Source organism: Chroicocephalus ridibundus, chromosome 5 (assembly GCF_963924245.1).
Source record: "Chroicocephalus ridibundus chromosome 5, bChrRid1.1, whole genome shotgun sequence".
NCBI classification, from domain to species: domain Eukaryota; kingdom Metazoa; phylum Chordata; class Aves; order Charadriiformes; family Laridae; genus Chroicocephalus; species Chroicocephalus ridibundus.
Window position 1 is genome coordinate 72,818,566 of NC_086288.1, and position 15,146 is coordinate 72,833,711.

Below are 15,146 nucleotides of genomic sequence, written 5' to 3' on the forward strand. Positions count from 1 at the left end.
TTCATTCCATCCATATCGACATCTGCGTTCCTGTGTGCTCCGCTCACTGTGTCTTGGGCCGTACGCAGGCCTCTGCCCGTAGATCTGTCACATCTCCCCCTTTTTTGTTTAACACCAGACCATTTATTAACAAGGTCGCCACGACTTATGCTTCTACTCGTCGTGACGCTCTTAGCGGGTTATATATCATACCAAACACAATTAAAAACAGAATCAAAAGAACCCTGCTAAGGCAATAAATACCCAGATTCCTAAATTTAGCCCAGAAAGCCATTTTTTTTGGATTTACCCACGAGAAATCCCTTTGTAATGTTTCAAATGCCTTGTGGTTCATTAAGTCTTGAATCTTTAGTATTTGAGCTATTAGTTGATCATGTAAAGGACGAATATTTTGTTGCAATGACATGTCAAAAGCACCTTGGAGATGGTATTTAACCATTTCCCAGCCATGTAGTGACGTATTCCAGGGGAGAGATGTAACACAAAGTCTTCGAGAGTTGTACTCCCAATCACAATAGAGAAAGACGTGTTTTTAACACATTTTACCGATCCCCTATCCATATTACTGATGCTTCTAAGGCTTGTAATTCGGTTAATATTTCTTCATCTATGCGTTCTTGCGTATCAGTGTCATACCTACGGGAGGGGGAGGCAGTCACAGCACTTCAGGGTGTCCCCTGTATCTTCAAAGTGCGCTCATGTCTCTCTCCCTCTCTCCAGCCCGAGAGAGCCCCCTTATATCCTGCATTGGATTGAGTGGAAAAGTACAGGCTAGAGTCGCTGCACTCATTACACATATTCTCCAATTCCTAAAATCCCTTTATTGGTCACTAGCCCCAGTTGCAGGTAAAGCAAAATTTTAAAGAACGTTTGCTTACAGAAAACCAAACCAAACTTCACACATATCTGAATTAATTTACCCTGTTATTGACACAGATCTTCAAGAGAAAAAGCAGAGATGAGGATATTCTTAAACACGTTTATTTTAACTCAGGAAGATGATGTCCCACCCATAGACACTGACTGGTAGTAAAACCTAAGGGTTGATATACTGCATTCAGCAACTTGAAATTCAAACGTTAATATTACAGACAATTTCCATTTAAACACTGACACTGTCCCTTTAAACATCAACAAAATCAATAAAAGAGAAAGCGGGAAGCAAACATCCTAAAGGAAAGGCCTTTGCAAGTCGTTGGATTATGTCTTTCGTGTAGCACGAATGAAAGGAAGCTCAGTTTCATCGCCACAAAGCTTATACAATTTCACCAATTTAGTGAGGTTTTTAAGTATGCAAGCTTTTTATTAAAACATCACTAATGACCAGTGAATATCAGAGTTAAAAATGTGTATATATATGACCACTGACTCAAAACCAAATAGCACACAGAGACGCAGATGTAAAGCAGGACGATCCCATCCACGTTCCCATCGTACTGCAACTTGTCTGGGGGGGCTCAGCCCCAACTGTCCCCCCCGCGGGAGGCAGGAGCTGCCACAATGCTCAGCAACAAGGGCAGGAAAGAAGGGGTTTGGGGGAAGGAGGGTGTCTTTTGGGGTTTTTTTATTTTATTTTAAAGGGATAAGATGGTGTGGACTCTCTTTTTTTCCCTCTTTCCTTCCCCCCCCAGTGCTGGTACCGGAGCCCCTTTTTCCCCAGCAGGGTTAAAGCCCCCCTCTGCCCCCCCCAGTCCAGCTCCCAGTATATTCCCAGCCTGCTTATTTGGCAGTTTCTCAAGTTACTCCCCTCAGGCAGCTTGAGCCAGTAAAACTAGATCCTTTCATCTCCGCGGAGCTTACTGACAACCAGCCGTCTGGTTTCCTAGGAAACAAAATCTTGGCTAGAAATAGTGAATCATTTCCAGGTCACTTTCAACATGGAGAGTGGAGCAGGGAAGCATTGGACTGAGGAGGAGGTTAAAGCCTTGTTAAGCGTCTGGTCAGAAAAAAATATCAGAAAGCAACTCCACGGCACCCTGAGGAATAAAGGAATATTTATCTACATTGCTAAAAGGTTGCAGGAGTTAGGAGTTTGCAGGGATTGGAAACAGTGCCGTGCAAAGTATAAAAATCTGAAGTATGAATACAGAACGGTTAAATATGCCCACAACTCTGGGGATGTCACAAAAACCATGAAGTTTTTCCATGATCTGGATGCCATATTGCGCTATGAACCTGTCACACAATTAGCAGCAGAAGAAAACGGCAGGTGTTCTGCGACTGAGACGCAGCCGAACACAAGCCCCACAACAGAGAGCACGCAAGGTAAAAAAAAACAAAACTGTTTTTGCTTCTATTTTTTTTTTTTTCTTCCTCTCTTTGCTTAAAACCCAAAGGGAACAAAAAGCCGAAGGCTGAGTTTGCCGGAGCCGGAGCGGAGGTTGCGCAGCCCCAGCAGCGCTGTTAGAACTGACTTGATGCGCTCCTCGCGCAGGGGAATAAAATGTTAGCACCCACCAGTGTCGAAGTCTGTAAATACAGCGTAATTCTAGCAAAATTGTGCTAACTGCTTCTATCGCAGCCTCGGTGAGTACTCGCTGGGTTCAAGGCTCCTGCGCTGGGTTGAAACAGAAATTAAGAATGTCTTTCCCTTTGACATTCGTACTTTGGAAGCAGGTTTGGTAGCGCTCCAATTGAGATATAAACTTAGATAAAAGTAAAGGTTGAAACGGTCATGGTTTGCTTTTTTTTTTAATCGGTGTTTGTGATACAAGTGAAATTTAGGATTTTTATTCTTATTTCTCGGTAACTGAAAATTTAGCTATGATGACTAACGGTAAATTAAATTATTTTGTAAGCAATTCAACTTAAATATTTGAGAAACAGAGGGATGTTTAATAACTTTTCATTAAAAATTGTTATGTAGTGAGGAAAGCAGAAATCATCATGTTTATCTGACTATTTTGAGGCAAACCAAATTATTAGAACTGCTTTTATTCTGAAGGGGTTTTTACCAAATTATTTGCATCTCTTGTTTTATTCAGCTCTCTCTACATATGCATTTAAGCTGTGCTTAACATTTCATTAGGGTCAATCTGCTATTTGACATCACTCAAATCTCCTTGTCACATCCTAAATGTCACTGAAGCATAAGCCCCAATAATAGTTATAAGTACCAAAATAAGATGTCTAAAAAGAGAAATGCAGAGCTTAGCCGTTTGTTCCCACAGCATGGGGCAATTTACATTAATTAAGACTGTGAATCTTTTTAAAGAAAACAAAAAACTCAACCTTAGTATCAGGGGAGATTGCCAAAGGCACAGAAAGGAGCTGGACATCCAGTTTGCCCTTGTACCCTTCCATGTCTCCCTCTACAATGCTGTTTTACAGGTCTGAGGAAAAGAAATTGGCATTTTTCTTGTACTGTTTAGCTTAACGAAAAGCTTGACCTTAATTTGTCATCACTAGCAGAAAGCCTCTAATCTGTCAAAGTCACTTTAAATTAAAAAGGCAATTTTATAATACTGTAACGTGCTCTCTGCACTGTGTATTGCAATCCATTTTTATTTTTAAACTTGCAGAACTGTGGCTAATACAAGCTGTGACATTTCTGAGGACTACATGAAACTATCTGAGGATCTGCCCTCTGTATTTTGATTTAGTTTGCACCAACTATGAATCCTAATTCTCATCTACCTTAGCCCTCTAGCAAGTTTAAATCAGAAAAGGTTAATTTCAGTTGCGAATCCCAAACTAGAATATATTAAAAAAAATTACCCCTGGGTGAGACACACCTCATTTTGAAGCACTAGGACAGTCTGGTTTTAAAGATGATATGCATATATATATCTCTTAAATGCACAAGCATTTCTGTTCCTCCCTTAGAGGAAAAAAAACAAGTTTTATGGATAAACAAAAGTTAAGTGCATCTAACTGTAATAATGCAACACTAATGGTAAGAATTTAAATGCAAAGATTTCCACAGCAACCATAATTCAGCCACAAAGAAAACCCACTAGGATGAAAATGTGTCCTGCAGCTACGCAGAGTGAATACACCCATAACAGGGGTAGAGAGAACAGCTGGGAGAACATCAACTTCCTTCACTTAGGAATACAAGTCGAGCAAGTCACGCTGTGCTGGAGGCCCAGTCCTTTGCCCACTGCGGTCAGAGTTGCCGTGTCTGCCCAGCTCTGTACTTCAGAGGGCACTAAAATGGCACCTGTGGCTCTGGGGCTGATGCTCACACGTCCCGTGGTGGGGGCAGACCTGACGGTGTGGCTCCCACCACAGGAAACCAAAAACCCTCATTTTGGCAGAGCGGGAGGAACCAAGGATGTCTAGGCTTGTGACTTGAGTAGGAAGTCAAAACGCTAACAAACTCAAACCTCTGCCAAATAATACTGTCCACCGTGTGTGGTGTATGAGGGCCTGGACTCTGGCCCGAAATCAATTATTGCTTCTCAGGCTGTGGGTGTTGTACCCGAGCTCTAAAACTTTCCATGCACCTGCTAGGCAAGTAAACACATCTTTCAGATCACTAACCCAGTCGCCTTATTCAGTTCCCACTAAGATAAGCACGCGAAGCTGTTTTCTGTTCCATGTTTATATTGGACTGGTTCCTCTTCACTCCATCCGTATCGACATCTGCGTTCCTGTTTCTGTGTGCTCCGCTCACTGTGTCTTTGGCCGTACGCAGGCCTCTGCTCGTGGGTCTGCCACAACCGTGTACGTCTTTATTTTAAGAACCTAGTAGCTATACTAATTTGTTTTTTTTAAAAAGCATGACAGGGCATGCTCCCAAAGAAATTACTGTGTTTTTTACCATTATGCTTAGCCTCAGTCTAAATATTCATATCCATCCTTAACGTAAGCTACAAAGCACATCTCTGTGTGTGGTTTGGTTGATTATCTCAACTACTGTAAGAGTGCTGGGGAGGGGGAGAAAGGGGAAGGAAGGAAAAAAAAGACTACTTTTATGGAACTGAATGGTATTTCTGTAGTGTTCCCCTGAGTTTTTTCTTCATACCTTGCAAAATCAGTTTTCTTCTGAAAGTGTAATTGAAGGAATTAATACTGAAAATCCCAATCAAATCTAAGTGAGAGGGATCTTGGGACAAACTTGGTAGCAACACACACACAATTCCCAGCTCCTTCATGGAAAGACACTTTTTGCATAACCACACACAGCAGTGCAAGTCAGAGATGTTCCTGTTGTCCTCCCAAAATACACGTTTTGAGAGGCAAACACAGAGTTGTAGCTTAAATAATAATTAAAAAAGATACAACTCAACATGTTCACTTCTCTTAAATTTTAGTTTATTATCCCAGTAACCAACAACCGAGAAAATCCATGTGGAGTGATGATGGTGCACTATGAAAAATGGTATCATTCGTGAGAGTTCAAATGAATGACCTTCCCATTTTGTTAACCAGTTTTGATTGTTTCAAGTCAAAGCAAGTATTAATAAATTGAGTACATGGTTTACAAAGGTAAAGTTCACCTAGTAATTCATGTTAAGTTACTCTCTTTATGTTTAAATATTAACACACTGTCACTTTCCTTGCCATTCGCTTTACTACAGCAAATGCAGAAAAAATATCAAGCCTGAGCAGAAACGCATAAGCAATGACAATATTACCATAGGTACAAAACTCAGACAGCTACTAGAAATGCAAAAAAATCCTTCAGAAATGTTGACTTGAAAATGCCACTCATACATAGTTTTTCACATCTGGACTTTAACATTAACCATGTCATTGACAAGTATTTTATATACATATTTTTTAATAAGCATGCAGTAGTCTTATTGAGTAGCTTTTTTGCTCCTCATATGCTTTTATTGACTCACCAAATATTCTGACATCTTTTTGTGCTAACTGTTTTTATTTACTTAAAATATATTTTTCTTTCTAATATTACAATGTAATTAAACTTGCTTATCCTAGTACCCCTGGCACACACAGCAGCCTTCTGAGAGAGATGTTCTTTCCTCTCTCCATAGTTTGCTCTGCAGCTGGTAAGCAGCTGGAACACCTGTCCTGGGGTGGGAGATGGAGGCAGGGGCACATCTTCCTTCTCTCCTTCCCTCCCATAGCCTGGCCCCAGTGGGCAGCAGCAGCTCCAGGCAGGGAAGCGAGGAGGACAGCTGGGACCAGTCGGAGATCAGGCATCTATGAGTCATTCTGAGCCTTGCTGAAAGCCAGGAGGATTTAGGATAATGTTTTCAAAGGTGGTTTTCAGTTTCATCTACGTCAGGGATACCAGGTTGCATCCTAACCGCACCTCGTTACTGTTCCTCATGACGAACTCCTGCAGTACCTGTGAACAGGTAGCTTTGATCTGTGTGACCTGCCTGGCTGGAGCTGGCAGTAGGTCAACTCCCCACACTCTGAATCAACATTTCAAACCTCCTGTCAACATGGTACATTGAATACAGCATATTAGAATCATCAAATCATTGACTAGTTTGGGTTGGAAGGGACCTTTAAAGGTCATCTAGTCCCACCCCCCTGCAATAAACAGACGCATCTTCAACTAGATGAGGTTGCTCAGAGTCCAGTCCAATCTGACCTGGAATGTTTCCAGGGATGGGGCAACTACCACCTCTCTGGGCAACCTGGGCCAGTGTTTCACCACACTCATAGGGAAAAATTGATTCCTTAAAACTAGTTTAAATCTTCCCTCTTTTAGTTTAAAATCATTACCCCTTGTCCTGTTGCAAAAGGCCCTGCTAAAAACTCTGTCCCCATCATTCCCCATCCCTTTAGGTACTGGAAGGCCACTATAAGGTCTCCCTGGAGCCGCCTCTTCTCCAGGCTGAACAGCCCCAACTCTCTCAGCCTGTCCTCACAGCAGAGGTGCTCCGTGCCTCTCTAAATTTTTGTGGCCCTCCATTGGACCCGCTCCAACAGGTCTTTCCTGTGCTGAGGGCTCCAGAGCTGGATGCAGCACTCCAGGTGGGGTCTCACCAGAGAGGAGCAGAACGACCTCCCTCGACCTACTGCCCACGCTGCTTTTGATGCAGCCTGGGATGCAGTTGCCTTTCTGGGCTGCGAGCGCACATTGCCAGCTCATGTCCAGCTTTTCACCCCCCAGTACCCCCAAGTTCTTCTCGGCAGGGCTGCTCTCAATCCCCCAGCCTGTATTGATACCAGGGATTGCCCCAGCCCAGATGCAGGACCCTGCACTTGGCCTTGTTGAACCTCATGAGGTTCACACAGCCCCACTTCTCGAGCCTGTCCAGTTCCCTCTGGATGGTATCCCGTCCCTCAGGTGTGTCAGCCGCACCACTCAGCTTGGTGTCATCTGCAAACTTGCTCAGGGTGCACTCGATCCCACTGTCTATGTCACTGATGAAGATATTGAACAGTACCGGTCCCAATACGGACCCCTGTTCTGTTACTGTAGAACAACTTAAAAGTCTGTCCTCTGAAAATTAAGCTGATTCAGAACCTGACTTACATATGCTGCTTTCTAACTTACATAGCAATTCCTATAATATTGCTTTTTAAACAAATGTAGGAGTACTGTGAAAAGCTAGACTGAATCCCATCAGCTACAAATGCGTCTGTTCTCTGGTCACAATATTTTCCTGCTTTGTCTAAGCCATTAATGAATTCCACAGATTTCAAAAACTCCTTGCAGAACATTCTTGTTTTCTTCATACTCTTCTCTAAATATTCTTCTTGGATTTTTTTTTTTGTTACATAAATGATTTGCGGTTATCTGAATCCATGTGCAAAGTCCCCTTTTATTTGTATGTCTCTTACTTTTCATTATCTACTTTCAAACTATGCCTTTAATGTGCTATCCATCCCAAATACTGAGTCAGAAAGCATACAAGTCACTAGAAACAAGTCAGTTTCTACAAGAATTTTAAAATACGTTTCAAACAGGCTTCACATGCAAGATATAAAATAATTTAATTTACCTCCTGTAACTTGTGTCCCCTTATGGGGACAGGCCAAATTAATTTTACATTTAATTTAACTACAAATTAAGTGTGGAGATTACAAAGTTAATAATCTTCTCATTGTGTATGGACATCTTCACTTAAGCTAATTTAGTCCATACCTACTTTTCATCTAAAAACTCTTTCCTTCCCAGGTAAAATAACAGTTTCTTTAGAAGATGATGAGGATGCTCCAGGAGATCCACTACTTTTTATGTCCCATGTCAGACCAGTTCAACTAGGTATAGTATGGTGGCACAGAAAGATGAAAAACTAAAAAGCAGCATGGCTGTCAGAGCACTTTCTGATAGCTTGAATATGCTGTCATTCCATTTCTGATCAACATAGTTTTAAAACAGACACACCTTTGCACCATCTCCTTCCCAATTTCAGCACTCAGCAGTCTCACGCATCACAAGATACTGACCACTGTACATGATAGAACATCTGCATGACCACCGTTCACATTCAAAACACATCCCATGCTACGGCCTAATCATATCAACCACGTTAACCACATTAATTTTGTTAAATGCTAGTGGAAAGTATGCCAAATGGTAGCATGTGATACCCATGTCAACTTGTGGGTTTTCTCTAAGTCACGTAATTTCTGCTTAAAGCAGCATGAGCCAGGAGAGAGATGCAGAGGTCAGACCTGTCCCACTGAGCAATCCAGATTTGCAGTGGTCTTCAAAGCAACCGTGTCCTCTCTCCAAGCAAGGCGTGGTCAGTAATGCTTTGGTCCAACCAACCATACAACAACTCATTTGGAATCTGCCCGTAGTTTTGCTCAGGAAAGTCATTACGGAGCAAAAACACAAATCTGGGAAGCCAGAAAGAGGAAGGAGATCCTGGGTGGGAGCCCCTTAAAGGGGCTGCTAAAGGGAATGGAGAAACGTGAACACATTTTAGGCAGAATTAGGCAACCAATGAGCTGATTCCTTGCCTAGGTAAACAGCAGCACTGTCCTGAATTTCCTACGTGCTCTTTCCATTTTTTATATACCCTAACACACATCCCAGTCCAGTTACAACACTTTTCACTACAGAATGTCCGAAGTGCCGTATTGAGGAAGAAAACAAGGCCCCAGCTAAACCTACGGCTTTTACCTTACACACTACACCTCTCTTGCCTGGCATAACAAGAAATAAAGGAAGAGACAAGAATCTCACATGGAATTATATGCGCATATATAGAAACAAAACTTTTCTTGCAGTATCTGATTCAAATTTTACAGGAATATGTCTGTGTTACTCAGTGCTCTTGCAACACACTGCCACGCAGATTCATTTGGCCTGCTAAGAAAATCTTAAATTCTGAGAAAGCTGCTTTGTACAAAGCCAGCAAAATAACTTCAATTGCATGGACTCTCAAGTAAGCACCGAGACTAAAATGTCTTCCATTAGTGCCTTTTTTAATTTTAAGATTACAGGCACTATTTCAGACACCACTGAAAAAAAAAAAAAAGAAGTTGAGCCCTTTGTATCTATATTCCGTAATATTTTCGTTTCGTTTCAGCAGATTTCTCATTTTGAGGAAGCTTAGAAAAAAATCTGATATGCCATAAACGCATCTTTCATATCAAAAATGAATGTATATCCTGTCTTAACAATTTTTTTAAACAAATTAGAGCTAAAATACATTTGAGACATAAGGAAAATTTTCACAGTGACCGTAACAACTTTTTTCAAAGCGGTGCTTGTGGGTGAGATATTTTGAATCAGAATGTTTTCTAAAGGGAACGAGGAACGAACACAGCCACTGTTTTCCACTCTGCGTGCAGCAGAACGAATGAGCAATGCACCGAGTCACTAGAACTGATTTGAACTAATATCCACAACCGAAAGTGAGCTCAGTTGCAAATGAACTTACTACTGAGAAATACTGGTGTATGTTGGTATACAGCCATGGCAATTCCTACGGTTGCCTTCACCTGTAAACAAGCATTTTCTTTCACTCCCTCAGGAAGAAATGAAGAAAGCATAATTGGTATGTTCCCTGAAAATTACCCTCCTCAACAGCGCATCGGTGAGCTGGCTGCTGCAGAGTCACAATTAACACAGGACTAACAGGGAAAAAACGGGTATCTGTTAGTACACCTTTTTCGCAACTAGAATGAATTACAGAGACTAGCAAAGAATGCCTCTATCTAGGGCAGGTTTGCCCCCAGACGGGTTATTATATACAACTACACTTGACTGAAGCTCTATGTACAAGCCAAGGCCAGGTGTTTTTGCCATCACACAAAGCTCGGTGACTATTAAGTATCCAACCTTTGTAACCTGGCTTGCCCATTTAGAATAAGACACTGGCAAAGGCATTTATCACTTCAGTGTGATTGTAAAAAACTGTGTCAGTTACTGTGCACTTTTGTGTTTGCTCTCTTTGATGAAGCACTGGAATCGTGGGGGTTTTCTCAAATAGCTGTTTTTGCAAAGATTTAGAAAATGCATGAGAAACCACTTTCCAAACTAATTTGGTAATCAAAAGGAAATCCTAAAGCAAATTCATAATTAGAAAGAAGGAAACATTAAAAAAACTGCAAGAGATCGTATATCAGTTTTAAGTAATTGCATGGCATCATTTACCTCCTAATACTAAAAAACAAAGTTGAAGACTGGAGAAAATAAAAAATATATTCGTTTTGCAGAGTAAGACAACTCAAACTTTATTTTTTACTTAAAAAAAACAAATATTTTTGATTGACCCGCCCTGAGAAAGGGGGAGGTACTATGAGGACTGGATTCATTATCACACAAATATGCTTGTATGACTTCAGGCAGAAGTCTCCATTCCTCAGCTCCCCAACAAAAGGGAGCTTTGTTAAGAGTTAAGGATCGGATTTTTCAGATCCCTACCCAGTTTAAAATTCTGCATGTGTGTAAAACCAAAAGTATGGCATGAATGCAGAAAGTTAAGTCTTGATGCTCATGTCAGTGACTCAGGGCCTAATTTATCATTGTGCTAACGCAGCACTTCGTATCTTCCAAAGAGGACTCTTCTCCTCGCTAAAGTCTGAAGGACAGAACAGCTCATCGGTTATTCTCAAAGGTGTTAGAAGTAAAAGTTTAGTGTATTAGGGCACGGAAGAAAGAAATGTTCCTCTTAGGTCAATTAAATGTACACACACTATCTTAATATTGGTTTTCAGGAGAAGGCAAAAATGATGTCAGAATTAACAAAAATACCGACAAATTAATAACCAATAGCTTGATTTTAATGCCACCTCTGCTCCATCTTTCTCTGGAGAGACAAATCATTAGGAAATAACATACTTCATTCTCATTCTTTCTGTCCTTTCCCCACCCTGACCACCCAATGCAGGTAACCCATGTCTGTGTCTCTCCCCTACCCCACGTGATGCAGGTCATGCAACGGCAGCAATAGAGGCTTCCAAAACACCGGTTTTTATTCCAACAGTAGCAAATGAAGGAGGAAAACACTGGACTGTTAATGAAGTCAGAGCTTTGATATGCGTATGGTCAGACAAAACTATCCAGCAACAACTGGAGGGGACAGTGAGAAATAAAAGAATATTTGAACAGGTTGCTGCTAGACTTCAAAAGTTCGGAATTGACAGGGACTGGAAGCAGTGCAGGACAAAATATAAAAATCTGAAACATGAATACAAGAGTGTAAAAAGTGCCCAAGACTCAGGGATTGCAAGTAAAAGTATGAAATTTTTTAATGAACTGGATGCTATTCTGGGGCACAGCACCATGGAACAAGCAAGTAAATCAGATAATGATGAAAGTGAGAGGCCTCCAGAATGGACAGAAGCAAAATCAGAAAAGGATTCCATAGGTAAGTACTTCATACCCATATATCATTTAAAATTTTTAGTCTTCCAGCTCTAGAGAGACCTTAAGAGTACCAAAAAAAAAAAACAAAAACGCAACCAGCTAGATTAACCACTTTCCTGGGGGTGGGGGTGGGGGAGTGGCGGGGACAATGAATGTAAATTTATTATTTTGTCCAGTTGTTCACTTTACATTATAACCTAATCTTTCAGAATCACAGAATGGTTCAGGTTGGAAGGGACCTTAAAGATCATCTAGTTTCAACCCCGAATGATTTTTTTTAATAGAATTGAGAAACAAAAAGAGGAAAAAAAAGGTGAAGACATAGGATAAGATGAAGTGATACAGAGAGATCATTCCAGTCAAAGTCATGGCAGAAGAGACTTTTCAGCTTAGCTAAAAAAATAGATGGGAGAGATGGTGAGACTGTGTTACAGGAAAAATGAAGACGTTGAGCAAAAGAAGTCTGTAGTTGTAGACGTTAGTTAAAAAATTAACATTTAAACTGTCTTTCTCTTATGGTCCCCAGTAGCCCCATCTTACTAGCCTTTGGAGCAAGACTCCCAAACTAGTGAGACAACTATTGTGAAAAGAGCAAAAGGAATAGCATCAAGAATGCTGTCAGAGCTTGCCTTTATTTTTGTGCGGTTATTGACAAATAACTTGGTAATGGATGGATCAATGCAGAATTAGAGTAGACTGATGAACCTACGCTACCTAGGAGTTAAAACATTTTTTATTGGTATGTACAACCAGAAACAGGCCTGTTGTTTAAGAACAGAATTAAACATAAAACTATTACACAGTAAGCATCCTACACAGAGGATGATATTATGGTGGCCAAATATAAGACTAGAAGTTAGTAAAGTAATGGAAGAAGTCAAGAAAGATATAACACAGAGACCATCTCTGGCTGAAAACTACAAGAGCATTTTGGGGGAATAGTTACTCTTCAGTTGCGCCTTATAGGCTCTTTACTAATGCATCTACTACTTAGTGCCTGCCGGCATAAGGAGCATCCTGGGTTGGATGGATCTTTTGATTTGACACAGCACAGCTGTTCTTATGTAGTACACAAATGCGGTGCCCTAATTAACATAGCATTATTTACGCAGAAATGCCTGGAGACACAGGTGAAGAGGACTCTGTTAGTAATATGTCAGAAGAACTACGGGTTGCAGATATAAAGAAAGTTTCTGACTCAGGTAAACTGAAAAGCCTTCTATAATATATAAAACTCTAAATTTAGTAAGTTAATATGGATTTCTAAAGTAGGCCCACATAGTAATGATGGTTACAAAATGCAGAGGCCTAAAGAACTTTTAAGGAGGTGATAACGTCATAGCGATAACCATACTTTCAATAAATACAGGCATACTTGCACATTTACAACACTCTGCCAAATTTGATAAAAACAGTCTAGTAAGTAATCTTTTCAAAGATTCGTGACCCAAGATGTAAAGAAGAAACTATTGGTCTAAGCAAGTTGAGTGCAATGTATTACTGCATTTACTTTTACTTAAACTATATCTTCCCAAGGATTAGAATTGTTCAGTCTCCTGTGCATAAACTAATACAGCATTTTTTCACAATAGAATGTGATCGGTATTTAATATAATTGTGTACACTCTTATGTCAGGGGAAGAAAACTTCATTTAAGAGTATCACTACTAGCACTGAGTGTGAAGGTCGTACACTCTTTAAAAACAAAAAAGTTTTACACCTGAAAGCATAAATTTCAGGGAAAGTGGAAATTTAACATTCAGGTAGAGACACATGAAAGTTTCGAAGACTAATGGGCTTGACTGTCCACAGCAGAGGACTTCATAATCTCTTTCAGTAGCATGAGGCAGAATATGTGGTCTAAATTAGGCGTTATGGAGTAATCCTACAGAATTTAAAATGGTCTAACGTGAACTTGGAAGATTTTAATGTCAAATTAAAAATCTTCTGACAGATGATGTTACCGTAAATACTTCTCCAGAGAATCTGGCAGCTCTGCATATAGCAAAAGAAACAGCCATGACAAGTAAGTAAAGCCATGGTTGATCATGAGAGGTAATCTGAGGTATAGTGGACAGTAGTGTTGTTTTACCATTCGAGAGCAATTACATTTATTAATTTAAATTTACTAATAAGGAAATATGTAACTGGCCTTTTACTAAATCACCATAGGCACTTGAGGCATTCATTAGAGGAAAACAGATTGTTGTGAAAAGTGCATTGCCTATATAGGGACCGCATTTTGAGAGAGACAAAATATGTAAGAAATCACAAATAGTACTTTGTGGGATCCAATTAAAACTACTTGTAAAATGCATAAAATTCCATTTCTCCAAACCAGTAACTAAAATTACAACATATGCACAAACAGTTGTTAAGACACTGTAATAATACATAGCTTCAGCAGTGCCACTAAACTGTCATTTGACATAGTTTGCAGCTGCCTGCAGCTGTGTAATATTGTAACTTTTTGGATTGCAATCTTCCAAACGAGTTATTTACGATAAAGTTAACTGAATACTTAAAGTAAAGTTTTGAGTACTCATTTTTGACACCTTAACAGTCCTTTAGGATAAGTGTTAGGTGTTAGGCGTCAATAGCTTACCTTGGTTACCGTTTCCCTTGTCAAATATATGTATTTTAACTGCATATTTTGTTTGTTTTGGGTAATTGTAATTGCAATCTGATTTTGTGGGGAAAGATTAAAATAGCAAGTTTTTCAGAAGCCTGTCCACTCTAAAGACTACTGTTCAAACTTCTGTGGGGAAAAAAAGGCAAAACCACAGCACTGCCTCATGAAGAGATGCAGTTTCAGTTTCCAAAATTCTTTCCCTCATTCCCAAATGAACAATACAGACTCAAATAATTTTATCACAGGTGGTAAAAAACACCAAGACTTTAATGTTATTAATGGTAATGTAATTAGGCATCATATAGAGCAGAGAAAAGATGCACACTTTTTATGTTACAATACCATGGAGACCCTTTATTCTCTAATCGTGGTACGTGCTTCCTAGACAGTTCAAATAAATTCAAAGTGTGAAACTGGTAAGTGAAGTGATTGTATGTACCTTTATATTCACAAATTTACTTGCTGATAAATAGCGAAAAAGATAGTCAGGCAGGGACACCATATTACAGTGGTTCTTAGATATCAGTAGGTGTCTGACAATCGATAGCCTTTAGGATGTGACTTCTTAAAGACTACTCCATATTCAACAGAACTTCTGTAGAAAACTGTTTCTCAACAGGCATGTAATTATAATTTATATATACATACTCATGTGACTAAAAAAAATTGGTAAAAAGAATAATTTGACAAAAATAAGAATTTAGAGATTCTGTTACCCTTGTATCAGGGTACCTTCCTAATTAGTACATGGAGTTAATGTACTCTGCAGTCAGAGTTATGCATACACTTGTCTAGATATATACCAGCTAGCCTGGG

At 40.0% G+C, this 15,146-nt stretch overlaps 1 protein-coding gene across 1 annotated transcript in view; it reads left to right on the forward strand.

Moving 5' to 3' along the window:
- The first annotated feature begins 1,862 nt into the window (after positions 1–1,862).
- Positions 1,863–15,146, forward strand: part of PAICS (phosphoribosylaminoimidazole carboxylase and phosphoribosylaminoimidazolesuccinocarboxamide synthase) — a 41,577-nt gene continuing 28,293 nt past the window's right edge. Inside the window, exons 1-4 of the mRNA XM_063337223.1 lie at positions 1,863–2,265; positions 8,051–8,137; positions 11,262–11,699; positions 12,811–12,900. Of these exons, the coding sequence (XP_063193293.1) occupies positions 1,878–2,265; positions 8,051–8,137; positions 11,262–11,699; positions 12,811–12,900 (1,003 nt within the window). The 5' untranslated portion in view covers positions 1,863–1,877. The remainder of the gene's footprint in view (positions 2,266–8,050; positions 8,138–11,261; positions 11,700–12,810; positions 12,901–15,146) is intronic.